This window comes from Phodopus roborovskii, unplaced genomic scaffold (assembly GCF_943737965.1).
Source record: "Phodopus roborovskii unplaced genomic scaffold, PHOROB, whole genome shotgun sequence".
NCBI lineage: Eukaryota > Metazoa > Chordata > Mammalia > Rodentia > Cricetidae > Phodopus > Phodopus roborovskii.
The window spans coordinates 25,314,860-25,328,814 of record NW_026126418.1 but is presented as its reverse complement, the minus strand read 5'-3'; the positions used below and the strand labels follow the sequence as shown (position 1 = coordinate 25,328,814).

The window sequence follows — 13,955 nt, the reverse complement described above, 5'->3', positions numbered from 1 at the left end:
ATTGAGTGGGTGCTTTCATTGTTGCTATTTTCCAACTGCATGAACCCAAAGCCCCAATGGTGTCTAAAGCTCAGTTTAGCTGTCTCTATTGTAGGCATATTTACCAAATGAACTTTTGCTTCTTTTCATGATATAGCCTCCTACCACATACTCACACACTCTCACATGCTCACGCACCCTCATACATATTCTCTCACACACAAGCACACTCCTATTCACATCTACACATCCTCTTACATCCACACATACCGAAACACATAGCAAACTCATTCACTTACACTAACACATTCATGTACTCACAAACATACTGATCTCACACATATACTCACATTTACACATTTACACTGTTCTTTTTTCAACTCTTTTTTTTTTTTTTTTTTTTTTTTTTTTTTTTTTTTTTTTTTTTCCTTACATTGTGGAGGCAAGGCTCTGCCTATAACAGTACAGTATGTCCCACTGAGAGTGTATGTGATGGCCACTGGCTACTTTCTCCAGCCATACCAGTGTGATGCAATCTCCTGTTGCATTTGCTTCCACATCTCTGAATCTCAGTTTGGCTTTTCTATTTACTTTCTCAAGACAAAAAAGAAGTTCTGTGAACACACACACACATACACATTTTCCTTTGCTTCTTCCTCTGGAATATTTAAGAATAATAGGTAGTATTAGAGACTGATTTCCTTTGTTGCTGATTATAGTATAAAATGCTATTGGGTTTGATTTAGCTTAAAGAGAAAAGATAATGCATGTCTTACATTAGCCTTAACATCATGGAGAACTTGGTGGTAGTCACTTTGACATAGCTTTTAATCCTGTGTCATCTGTTTGAAGTATCCTATAATGAGAGGACCTGATCTTGCTGCTGCTTCATACAGTACTCAGAAGTCGTCTGTTCTACCTCTTTATGAAGTAAGTTCCCTCCTAAATTGTTTAGTTGCAAAATAGTTAGTGTGATTTAGAAGTGTAATCTTGTTACATTGCATTTCAGAATACCTTCCAGGAGCTTCAAGTCGTGAGGCGGAGCCTGAATCTGTTCAGAACGCAGATGATGGACTTGGAGTTGGCCATGCTGCGGCAGCAAACTGTGGTGTACCCTCATATGACAGAGGAGGACAGGTAAGGGCTCATTTGTGTTGGTGCAGTCAGAGTCTTTTTTTTTTTTTTTTTTTTTTTTTTTTTGAGAGCATAGGCTCTTGAGAATGCAATTTCATTCACTCCGTGAACTCTGTTTAGTGAAACAGTGTAGGTTAAAAAAAACAGGCACAGCGAGTTCACTGAGTTACATCTGTGCCTCAGTGTGCCAAGCAAGACTCTCAATGGTCTGCTTTTGAGAGATGTGGGAGCACAGGGGATCAAAGACCTAGCCATGGCCTGGAGAGGTGGCTCAGCAGTTAAGAGCACTGACTGCTCTTCCAGAGGACCCAGGGTTGATTCCCAGCACCCACATGGCAGCTCACAATTGTTTGTATGTAACTCCAGTTTCAGGGGATCTAACACCTTCACATAGACACACATGCAAGCAAAACACAAGTGTACATGAAATAAAATTTAAAAAATAATTTTTTAAAAGGACCTAGTCATTATCTCAGGGTTGCTTCTATCTGGATTTATAGAATTACAATCTTTGTAAACCTTTTGTAATTTCATAGTATTCAAAAGTAAAGTATAGTGACTAGAAATCATTTGGCTACTGTTTTTCGAAAGTTATATGCTTGTTACACTTCGACAGGTATGAAGTTGATCAGCTGCAGGGTTTGCGGAACTCTGTCCGAATGGAATTGCAGGACCTGGAGATACAGCTGGAGGAGCGCCTGCTGAACCTGGACGAGCAGCTCCGTGCAGTCCGGGGACCCTCACCTTTCCGATCCTCTGTGCTCCCGGTATGCTGTGGGGTCCAGAATCTGAAGTTGGGTTACTCATAATGTGATAGGAAAGGGTACTTAGTCAACCATTTGCTTTAATGGCTTTTGGACCATGCATAATGTTTAAGTAGCTTTTATCCTACTCGAGATTTTGCCTTGATTACCTTCATATCATACACATTAGTTTTATGTACAAAGTATCATAAATTTCATATTGAGTATATTGAGAAATACATTTAACATTTTAATGATAAATTTCAGTAACAGAAAAAACAAAGATCAACCTAAAAGTTTTGTTTTTGAAGGCAAAGTTTTAGTGGTTTAAAATATGACCACTTTTAGTTCGTATCTCTGCTTATATTCCAAAGAACATAATATATTCCTCCTTTTCTCCCTGCCCACCTGTTTAAATAAATAGCCGATCCCTTTTAATGTTCGCTTTGTTTTCAGTTTAGTTCTTTTCTATTTGTGTTTTTTGTTCTTATAGTTTTGAGGTTTTGGTGCTAAAGATTGAACTTGAGACCCCCCACCCCCCACCCAGAGCAAATGCATGAGCTATCCACTGGCAGTGCCTCCAGTGCCTTCTTTGTCTCCTTAAGGGACCAAGTGTGACACCCTGATGTGACCCATTTATACATTAAAAGTCATGAAAGGACACCGTTTGTCCTTACTTTGTGCCATTTCTCCATGTTTCTAGTGTGCTAATATCTTCCCAGTTATAGAAGATGTTGGTTTGAAATTTTGAATTTTATGCTACTATTTTGTGTTTGTTAAAAATAAATGGATGTATGTGTATGTTTGGACACATACAAAGAAGAATGTATATACACATAGACAAAATAACATTCCTAATCATTATGAATGCATGCTTCTATGGTTTTGACCCATCATTCTGAGAAATGTGTTGGTGGGAATAGAGAACCAAAATGTCTGTGGAGCTGTCACAATAATGCAATTGATTGAATTCATGGTAGTTGACTACAGTGTTTGTGTCGTAGAGTGACATTTCAAGGAAATCAGTAGCAAAGTAATTTTGGTACAAAACATTTGCAGCTTGAGAAAATGTATACATGTGTAAGCCTATGTGTTGTACTTACCTTTTCAGGGGATGTGTGGTAGCAGAAGTGCGGATAACCTGTCATGCCCATCTCCACTGAATGTCATGGAACCAGTAAGTCTCTATGCTTTTCAGTCCCCAGGGAAGGCTGCTATAATATCTCAGGAATATGGAGTTTTCCCAGTTCCTATAAAATTCATGCTTGTGTTAAATACAGAATTTAAGAAGCTAAATTAATTGCAAGTGGGTTTGCCACTTTGAAATCCACTATAAAGCTAACTTTGTTGCAATAGTGATTGTCTTTATAACCTAAAGGAGATAATGCACCATAGAAACATTTCATTTATACTCCACGGAGTCCTTTCATGTCAGATAAATGTCCCTATAGGATCTAGAAAATGACTTATGTATTCATCATTACATTTTAGATTCATTGACAAAGCCTTCTGAGTAACTGTTTTATTTTTCATTAATTACTCCTCCATGGAATTCAGGCATCTGTATATTAACTAATAAATTTCACTTCACTGTGTTTCCTATGTTTCCAAGTTGAGATTACTATGAATTTAAATTTGTTTTTGTAAATGAAACTGACCAATTAATAAGTTAATGAAATAGAATTATGCCTTTAAAAATCCATGTGATTTAGATCAATAAGCATAGCTAGGAATTTAACCTTCTGAATTACTAGTCTTTATCTTGCAAATAAAGAATATTTTTTTTGGCCTCCAGGTCACAGAACTGATACGGGAACAGTCATACCTAAAGTCCGAGTTGGGCCTAGGACTTGGAGAGATGGGGTTCGAAATTCCTCCTGGAGAGAGCTCAGAGTCCGTTTTCTCTCAGGCCACATCAGAGTCCTCTTCGGTCTGTTCTAGTCCCTCCCACAACAACAGAAGATCCAGGGGCAACTCGGGCAGCAAACCCAGATCCCGCTTAGTGGCAAGAAAGAAGATATTCCGAGCCTCTGTGGCCCTGACACCAACTGCCCCCTCTAGAACAGGCTCTGTGCAGACACCTCCAGATCTAGAGAGTTCTGAGGAAGCTGGAGCAGCTGAAGAAGCCTCACAGGTTGTGGGACTTACATCTCACATGGAGGAAGAGCAGGAAGACCTCCCCCTGATGCCAGCCACTGAGGAAGTGCATCGGAACGTGGAACAAGATGAGTTGCAGCAAGTCATACGGGAGGTGAGTACAGTCTGGGCTTGTGTCATTAATTACGGTGGGTGTCCTGATAGATTTGACTCAGATACAGTGAGACTGATTTCACTGTATACAGTAATTTGCAGAAAACTTTAGATTAGTGTTCCCGCTGACTATGCATTTCTACAAATTTTATACTGGGGAGGTAATAAACTCCAGTTTGGCAAAGTTGTACATAAAGTTTGAAGGAGCAAAACTCTTTAGACCTCTAATTTCCACATGTGTAAAATAAGGAATTACAATTTAGACTTCTTCCAGAAGCTTTCGTTTTATAGAACTCCAATTTGTATGAGAAAAAGGGGGAAATTCATGACTGTAAAGAAATTGTTCTTTTTCCTTTGGTGGTTGGAGAAGTGTAGAAATTGTATGATTTTTCATAAGTTGAAACATAGTATGAAAATGGGGTATATCCTGGATGACAAGAGTATGGGAATCTAAAGTGTTAACCATAGTTCCCAGTTACTGAAGAAATCACAGATATATATGAAAAATACGAGTCAGGATCAAAAGATAACTAAGAAAATGTGTAGAATGACTGAACTTTCCATTCGGTTGCTGTGACAAAATGCCCTGAAGAACAAGCTACCAAGGAAAGTTTGTTTCTGTCAGTGCTCTCAGAGGTTTCCACCCATAAGCACATGGCTCTGTTGTTCATGGGCCTGTGGTGAAGCCGAGCATGAGGAGAAAGCTGGCTGGGAGGAGGAAATGGAGCTCTGGAGGCCAGAATAACAAAGAGCACCCATACTCCTGTGCCCAAGGACCTGCCTGCTTTCTACCAGGGCCCACCTTCTGAGTTTCTGTGACCTCCCAGTAGCTGGTGGAGTTATGAGCCCATATGTGGACTACTTTAGTGACTTCTCAAAAGGCAGACCTCTGTGTATCATTGTATAGGAAGCCAAATTGTTGGCATGTGAGCCTCTGGGGGGGGGGAATTTTAGATTTAAATTATAACACTGTTTTTACCATTGAGTTCCGCTAATGTAAACTGGTATTTATCCTTAAAAAGAAGAACACTATGGACAAGCTTCTTGGTGGCTTTTTGGTCTGCTCACTGCAGAGGTTATACACACTGAATATTTTCCTGCTTTTTTCTTAAGAACAACCATGAAGAGAATGTATAACTAGTTGAACTTTTATTTCTATCCAGTCCTAAAATTCCTGACAGTAAACACCTTTTAGTTTTTTTGCCTTTAGCTAAAAAGAACAATATATTTTATATTTAAAAAGTCACATTAGAATTTCATCTGTAGCTTTAGGACAAAGGTATTAGACCCTGAGTGTGACCCCAGAAAAGGTGGCACTCAGCAGGTGTGAGGTCCTTAGTGTGACACCCCCCCCTCCACACAGCACTGCCCAAACAAATGAAAAAACAAAAAGAAACCAGCAACACAGTTTATAAAGTATCCAAGGTAGTAGAACATACCTGTAAGCCATGAATTCATTGACTTAAATTACACTGGGGTTAACAAGACAAATTCCAAGGAAACTGAAAACTTCCACAGCAGCCTTAAAAAGTTTTCAGCAGTGGGGGTCATGGTAGAATGGGAAGGAGAGGAAACTGGGAAGAAATAAATATGTTTTCAGGTTTTGATGCCTTTTTATTTTTCAGACTTAAAGATCTCAAAGTCTATGAAAATATCGCATATGTGCACACATGCACGCACACATGTGCACACATGCACACACACACAATGCAACATTTCTTGTCTCATAAATGTAGATTTCCTAATCTTTTCAGTTACCCAAGAACTAACAATTTAAGAGCAAAATATACCACAGAACTTAGGGCTTCCTTTTTTCAAAACTGTTTCTAATGTAAATGGTGTACTTTTAGAATCAATTTACAATATAGATTCTTCCCTCAAACAGGTCACTGAGCCTCTAGGGCCAAAGATTAATGCCTACATGCATGGTGCTGTCACTTACTGCACATCAAATAGCTTAAAAAATATGTTAAACAGGGAGTTTTGTGAATACACAGATGATGTCTTCCTGAAAATGTCCCGTGTTGTAAAAATGTGCAATAAAAACCGTAGAACTTGGGGTAGAATAGGATTGGAAGGATGATATTCCAGACTTTATCAATGACACTATAAAGGACAAATAGAAAACTAATCAGAACACTAGCATGGTTTTCTACATAGTTATAGTTTGGAAGCAGATAATACAATAGTAAAAATGGTACTTGGACCTTGGAAACTTGTGCCTGTGGAATTGGGGCTTGGGAGAGCTGGAGTTGTGGGTTACTACTGTGGGGTGAAAGGATGGTCTGAAATCTGACAAAGCTACAATGCCAGGTGTGAGTAGGGGTGGCTTGTACATAGTGCTGACCTTGCTGGTAGGTGGTGAAGTTGTCTGCATTTTGTGTTCTGAGTTCCTGGATTCAGCTAAAAGCTACTTTCTATGGCTACTCATGCATCTTGAGGATGAAATAGAAATAAACAGACATGTCACTTGTGTTACATACAGATTGTTACCCAGGATTTCTGACATGTTGAAACAAACACCTACTTTCAAAATCAATATAGCTGCAGGCTGCATGTTTTTTATTTATTCTCTAGACTTGACTATGAACTAGTAGAAGCCTTTAATTTTATGTGTTTGTTCTGCAAATACAGTTATTTTTGTAAGTTGATTATGGTTGTACATTCTGCCTCCTCAGTCAGACATGACTGTGAGTAGGAATCCATTCCTAGGTACATGTTTAAGCACAGGACAGTACTTTAGTTAGATGAAGTAAGCACTCTAACTGTATGAATTTGCTCATGGCACATGTATTTTTTTTTTTTTTTCCGTTTTACTGAATTCTGATATTTCTTTTCTTCTTAACTTGCTTTGGTTTGGAAGTCATCCCTCCTGAAAACATGACTTCCTATTGCTTGTTTGGCATAGTTACTCCTTTAATGCATGCTTGAGTTTTCATTTTAAAGTTTGTTGGCCTGATCCATGTTGCAAGTAATTTCCTAGGAAGACATTGTTTGCTTTAGACCAGAACATTGATTCTTTGGACAATAGCACAGACCATAAAAGAAGTCATTTGTTTCCATTATGCTGCCTTGGTCCTAGAGAATTATTTAATCATTTATAGGAGTCCCCCATTAAATATGAACGATGTTATACTTTGTCAACATTTAAATTGGCATGCTAGGCAAATGTCTGATGAATTTTTGAGAATGTGTTCTAAACCCTTTGTGAGAAGCTACTCAGCTCAGTATATGGCAATGTTTGAAGGAAATCTCCTTTTACATTTACCCTTGCTGGCTAAAAAGAAGGGCTTACCCTGCAAAATATATGTATAAACAAGGCACAAGGAATGTTGATATACTTAGCAAATCAAACTCTCTGGAGTACTTTGAGAATGTCCATGAATAGATACACTGGCCTATTGTTCACTAAAATTCAAAAACCAATTCATGTTGGTGTTTGTTTACCAAATGTTTAAAATATCTACTATCCTTTACTCCATTTATTTCCAATTGATTATCTTTTAAATTTTAAATGTCCATGGCACTAAATTTCAAGTTCTTAGCTTATTGTATCTGCTACCGAGAAAATTAAATTTGGACCAGGCATTGGTGCCACATGCCTTTAATCCCAGTACTCAGGAGGCAGAGGCAGAGGCAGAGGCAGAGGCAGAGGCCAGCCTGGTCTACAGAGCAAGTTCCAGGACAGGCTCCAAAACAATATAGAGGAAATCCTGTCTGGAAACACCAAAAAGAAAAGAAAAGAAAGTTAAATTTGATTCTATCTTGGTTGTAAATTTATGGCCTCTAACCCCATTAACAAAGCCACCATTCAGGATGGCAAGATCTAGTCTCCAGTAGAACAGTTTTGCAGGTGAGGATTAAGCATGTTTGATAGGCACCTTCTGGGAAGCTGTCTTCCTGCACTCCTGGGTGCACAGAAACAATGGTGACTGTCAGGGCTTTGTTTCCATCACTACACTAAGTGAGGCTATAAAGACTACTTCATTACTTACAATGCTCTAATTCATTGGAATCCCACTTTGGAAGGAGAATGTTGACACAAAATCCTTTCAGACAAGTGTTTAATACACACAGTCTATACTTAAACTTTTGTCAAACTGAGGGTACTCCTTTGCTCAATTGTGTACACATCACAGTTGGAAAAAAAAAAACAAAACAAAACAGTACTGCCTTTGAATTTGCCTGAGTCATTGTGATCAGGGCTCAAAACTATCTACAGGTATTTTAGAAAATGTACATATGTGTGGGAATAAAAAGATGATTTATTGGATATGTGAACATGTGCCATTTTCACAGAGGCAAATTCAACATTGAATGTCGAAGAATAAACATAGATCATCATGCTTTTAGTAAAAGTTTTCTGTGTTTATTCACGTTTCTAGGTGTGGTTTACAACTGTCAGTACATCTGACATGATTAAACGTGTGTTTTGGTGAAAACACAGCTTTTCATGTATTCCTTTGGAATCTTTTAGAGACCATTTCAGGGTCATGGCTTTGGGGCTCCAGGCACTGTGTACATGCAGCCTCCCATGACCAGCAAGTCACTGTGTATTACAATCAACAGTCCTTTTTAAGTCAAGTAGTCCATCTAAAGTCCACACCGCATTTTGGAAACTGCTCACAGAGGTAATTTTACCACCATCCCTAGAATTCTCTTACTTTAAATCCTCCTGTCTTCTCTATAGCATGGGTAACTTTAGACTGATTTATTTGTCCATGATTTCTCTGTGAAGTAGTTATTATGGCTGTGTTATTTTCAGTGCTAATTAGATGTACCTACTTTTCTTTTCTTTTTTTCTCCTCCCCTCCCCCATGAGGGTCTCACTATATAGCGCTGGCTGTTTCTGGAACTCTCTTTGTAGACCAGGCTGGGTGCCCTGGAACTTCCTCTGCTACCAAGTATTGGGATTAAAAGCAGGCAACACCACTCTTAGCCTTCTTTTATTCTTTTTTAGACCCTGTCATTTTGTTTGCCCATCTAGAGTAAAATATGCCTGACAGTAGAGAGTCATGTTTGTTTGTTTGTCTTCTTTTATACTGAGATGGGTTTTGCTCAAGACAGTCTCATGCTCCTAGGTTTAAGCAATCCTGACCCAGCCTCCCAAATGATTGGGACTACAGATGCATATCCCCCTGCTAGGGTCTTAGATACTCTTTCATACTTTATGCCAGCAATGTCTGTGTTACACAAAATGCTTAGCCTTCATTTTACATGGGTGTTTTGAATGATGAACGGGAAGGAGATATAGTAAAGTTGTCTTAGTATAGTTGTATTTCAAAGTGTTGCTCATCATCTTGTAAATCAGATTTGTGCCTGGTCTTTTCCTGCATTCTGTATTTGTGTGGCTACAACCATCTGGTCTTCATGTATCACACTCATTACAAAAGACCCCTAAAATACTAAAATTTCAAAAACTTTGTTATTTAATGTTGTATTTATTTATTTATTTAATCTTGTATTTATTAACATGTGCAGCAGGGCAAATGAATGGTTGATAGTAAAGGAACGTTTTGTTTCTGTTGTCTTTGGTTGTGAGCCTAGTTTTTAGCTCTCAGCCATCTCCCTAGCCCTGTTTTGCTCCTTGGAAGAATCATATATAATCATATATTGTGCACCAGTTTTGCATGGCAGAGCCATATTTAGAAAGATGTCAATTGAGATGTTTTCAGGATGTATTTAGGAATGTTTTAGGAAATAGATCAGGCTGACAGGAAATTGTGGAAATGTAGAATTTTTAAGAGCTAGTTGAGAGTAGCACAGTGCTAATTTGGGAATGCATTATCAATTTACTTCAGGAAATGCACATTTAAAGCCTTTACAAAGAACTATTTGGAGGTGAAGCTATATCACTAGAAAGAAAAGGAGGAAGGACGCTTATGTAGTATTTAGACATCTAGAAAAGAAAATCCTAATTGAAATGATCATTGCCTCCAGTCTGTTTGCTTTATTCAACAAAATGAGATGTACATTTTTCTGTGTGTGCTTGTGTTTATTTGTACATTGGTATGTGCCTGCCTGTGGAAGCCAGAGAACAACCCCAGTGTCATCCGCAAGGGGTTTCTACTTTGTTTTATGAGACAGGGTCTCTCACTAAAATAGACTGTGTTGGCTGGTTAGGAATTTCCAGTACAATCCCACCCCCAACCCAGCCCCTTCCTCTCAGCTCCCAAATTACAAGTATGAATCATACACCTCGCTGGGTTTTTTTGGATTTTTTTTTTTTGTTTTTTGTTTTTGTTTTGTTTTGTTTTTTTAAACATGGGTTCTGGGATTAGAGTCAGATCCCAGTGCCTACTGACTTGGCCCTTCCCCAATCCAAAATGAAAGCTCTTACCTAAGCCAGATAGGCAAGCTCACCATAACATTAAAGGAAAAAAAAAATTCAAATTTTAAAACAGATAGTTGTTTTGAGTATGTTTATAATATTAAAAACGTAGTATTATTAAATGAAAATTTCTCTCCACTTACAATGTGTGTTATATTAAAACAGAATATAACTTCCACAGATACTTTGTTTTTAGTTGTTTTAGTTTAGAAACAGGCAGAGTATTCCTTCCTGTTTCTCACTTTGTCACTTAGAGATTCTCTTAGTAGTAAAAGCATGAGTCCTGTTGACTTCCTGCATCAGTAAAAGTGGCATTGCAACCTTTACATTTAGTCCTTGTGGGTCATTGTTTGCAGTAACTTATGAGAAGTTTTTATCAAGTTTGTCCCATAAGAACTGTGATGATTTTTTTTTTTCATTATCTCATAAGCTGAGTTGTGCTACACCAGACCTCAAGAGTCTGATGTGAGTTGAAGCGGTGGACTTGCCCTACAGGTCCTTCCAACTGTGTTTGCCACATGAAGGCTGTGGTCTTTTCTGCGATTTAGTTGACAATACCAGTTAAGTGATGTGCGTTTTTATCTGGAAAAAAAAAAATAGCTTTGTCCTGTTGTTAAATGTGTATCTTTCTCTTTTTCCATTATAGATTAAAGAGTCTATTGTTGGGGAAATTAGACGAGAAATTGTAAGTGGACTTTTGGCAGCAGTGTCTTCAAGTAAAGCATCGAATTCTAAGCAGGATAGCCATTGAATGGATTTTATTAGGTAATGCTTATTAATTTCTTCATTTAACTAGATAGAAATTGATGCTTGTTTTTTAATTCTTTGTTTTAGTACAGTTTGTTATCTCTAGCTACATTTTTATTTTTGTTATGTATGTCTTAGTTGTTCTTCAGTGTGAAAACCATGTATAGCCTCATTTAAAGTATAAACAACTCAATTTAAGAATGAAATTGCCTGCCAGGCATTGGTGATGCATGCCTTTAATCCCAGCACTCAGGAAGCAGAGGCAGGTGAATCTCTATGAGTTTGAAGCCAGCCTGGTCTACAGATCTAGTTCCAGGCAGGCCCCAAAACAATACAGAGAAACCCTTTCTTGAAAAACAAAAAGAATACAAAAGAATAGAATTGCCTACAGTGTGTGTTTACTCTGAAATTTCATTGTAGATGAACAAATAAATCCTGGAATTGGGCTTTAGACTGAATCTTAATTTAGTATTAATTAAATTGTATTTCAATTGTATAATTTGTGGACAAGAGTTTGAAAATTAGTCAAAAAATTGTAATACCTTTCCTTGTTATTTTTATCTTTTAAACAGACATTTCATAGACCCATTTGTAATCATAATTTATTAAAGAATTTTATGTGGTTTACTTAATGAATAGCTATAACTGTATTTTATAAATTGTGTTAATAGCAGTGCTTGGTGAACATATCAAGGTATAATAGTCTCTTCAACACTTTCACAGCTGAAGGTATTTATTCAGTGTGATATGAAAAGTGTGAGATATAATTTCAGCTGTGGAAAATGAGAAAGTATTTTAATAAATGATGCCATAAGCAACTCAGAGGATTCCTTTTCAAAGGTCAAGGATCAAACAGTTAACTATCAAAAAATGTTTTATAGCCAGAAGATTATGTAAATGTGTTTATATGTATATGCATGTGCAGATAGATAAATGATAGGTAGGCAGATAGATGTAGATATATATACATATGTATATATGTATATCTATATGATATATGGATTTATTTGAAGAAACTTCACATTTCTTTTTAAAGAAATTTCAAAATAGTATTTGAAGAATGGTTAATGTTCATGTTTCCTTCTTTTTAGGGTTGGGATGATCCCATTAACTATAATACTGGCGTTATCCATGATTTATGCTGGTGGAGGTGTTTGTTCTTTGGAAGATACTTTCTACTGAGCTGGCCTACTGTACACAATGAACTTTGTGCATTTCTGTATGTGTGTACAGTATACTGTTCTTCTATGCATAAAAATGTAAAAACATACATAGAAACTTAGGCACTTTGCTGACTCATTGCTAAACTATCAGACTGGCCATTTGAAAGTCTAGTATTTATTTGTATGTCAATATTTTTCCAGTTGATGTTCCTATGTAGAATTAATTGTAAAACTTGAAGAGTTCCAGACATAACCAACTTATACATAACATATTTCTTCAGACTAGCTTCTACAACACTGACCTCTATGAGGTATTTACTGTGCAATAACAGATTCATCTTTTGAGACCTTGAAGCAACCGATGACTTTTCGCTCCACTGCTCTTCATTGGGTCACTTCCAAGAAGACAAATGGTTCTGTTGTAAAAATTGCTCATAATTCTTGAGGAGGCTACTGAGAAGCAGTAGGATAGATCTCATGAGGTTACCTACAACTACTTCATGTTCTTACACTGTAAGCCTTGTTAGTTTGCCCAAACAAATGTAATTTTATTATAGCTATGTGCCTTATGGTAAACACTATGTTCTTTCTGCATTGTCCAAATGTCTTACTTTAAGATGTTTCTTCTGTCTTTTAGACTAAATAATATTATCAAGATAATGGGGCCTATGACTTGAATGGATAGGATAGAATTGAATAAGCTGGATTTTGTCATGGTTTTTTTTTTTTTTCTCAAATGAGATTTAGATTTGTTTTTCTCATGCATAAATGATTTTAATTCAGTTTTAACCAGAAAACTCTTGGTTTTTCTGAAGAAAAAAAAATGTTTTCTATCTGGTATTATGTGTGTCAAATAAATATAGTATAAAATATTAGAAATTAGTCTTTTAGAATTTTTAATCTTCAACTCCTATTATGTTACTTTGTGTGAGAAATTTTAGTCAAAAGTGCTTAAAATGTTAGCATTCTTTCAAAGACTATCTAAAAGGTTTATAAATATTTGAAATATCACACAAAGGCTGATCTCTAAAAAACAAAATTCCCATTAAAACAATAAAGTATTTATTTTGCCTAAAATGCTAATTTCTTTTTTCTTCTTCTTCTTTTTTGACCTGCTACATGAAGAATTTGGATTGCATTTGATGTCTAACCAATAAAATCTGAACAGCTTATGGCCTCCACTCCACTGCAGAGGCTCCTGCAATGCTTTCAGGAAATTCAGTCTCCACCACCAAGAGGAGGCACAGTTATACACCACTCTTGGTCTCATGAATGTCCAGGGTTATGACCCCATCTAAGGCCAGGTTGACCTTCTCTTTAAATTGTACAGTTACTATGCAGAGCAGACAAGAAGCCAGGTATGACACACTGGCCTGTAATATTAGTATTAGAGAAGTAGATGCAATAGTGTCAGAAGCTTGAAGACAGCCTGAACTACATGTCACTGTGCCTCAAAAAAATAAATATAAAAGAACAGATATTCAAATATATTATTATTTGCATTATTCAAGAATTTAACTGGTTGATTGTGACAGTGATGGCAAACATATAAACCAGACATCCCACATTAATAGCAATGCAAGCATTGATAATTTTAACTATTTGGGT

The 13,955-nt window shown here is 36.9% G+C and overlaps 1 protein-coding gene across 2 annotated transcripts in view; it reads left to right on the top strand.

Annotated features, from left to right (window-relative positions):
- Itprid2 (ITPR interacting domain containing 2) overlaps positions 1–13,424 on the top strand; it is a 36,958-nt gene extending 23,534 nt beyond the window's left edge. Inside the window, exons 12-18 of one of the 2 annotated variants that reach the window (XM_051184379.1) lie at positions 832–909; positions 989–1,116; positions 1,730–1,880; positions 2,968–3,033; positions 3,652–4,107; positions 11,084–11,202; positions 12,276–13,424. In XM_051184379.1, the coding sequence (XP_051040336.1) occupies positions 832–909; positions 989–1,116; positions 1,730–1,880; positions 2,968–3,033; positions 3,652–4,107; positions 11,084–11,188 (984 nt within the window). In that variant the 3' untranslated portion in view covers positions 11,189–11,202; positions 12,276–13,424. The remainder of the gene's footprint in view (positions 1–831; positions 910–988; positions 1,117–1,729; positions 1,881–2,967; positions 3,034–3,651; positions 4,108–11,083; positions 11,203–12,275) is intronic. The other variant, XM_051184380.1, reaches the window with a different exon arrangement.
- The last annotated feature ends 531 nt before the right edge of the window (positions 13,425–13,955 follow it).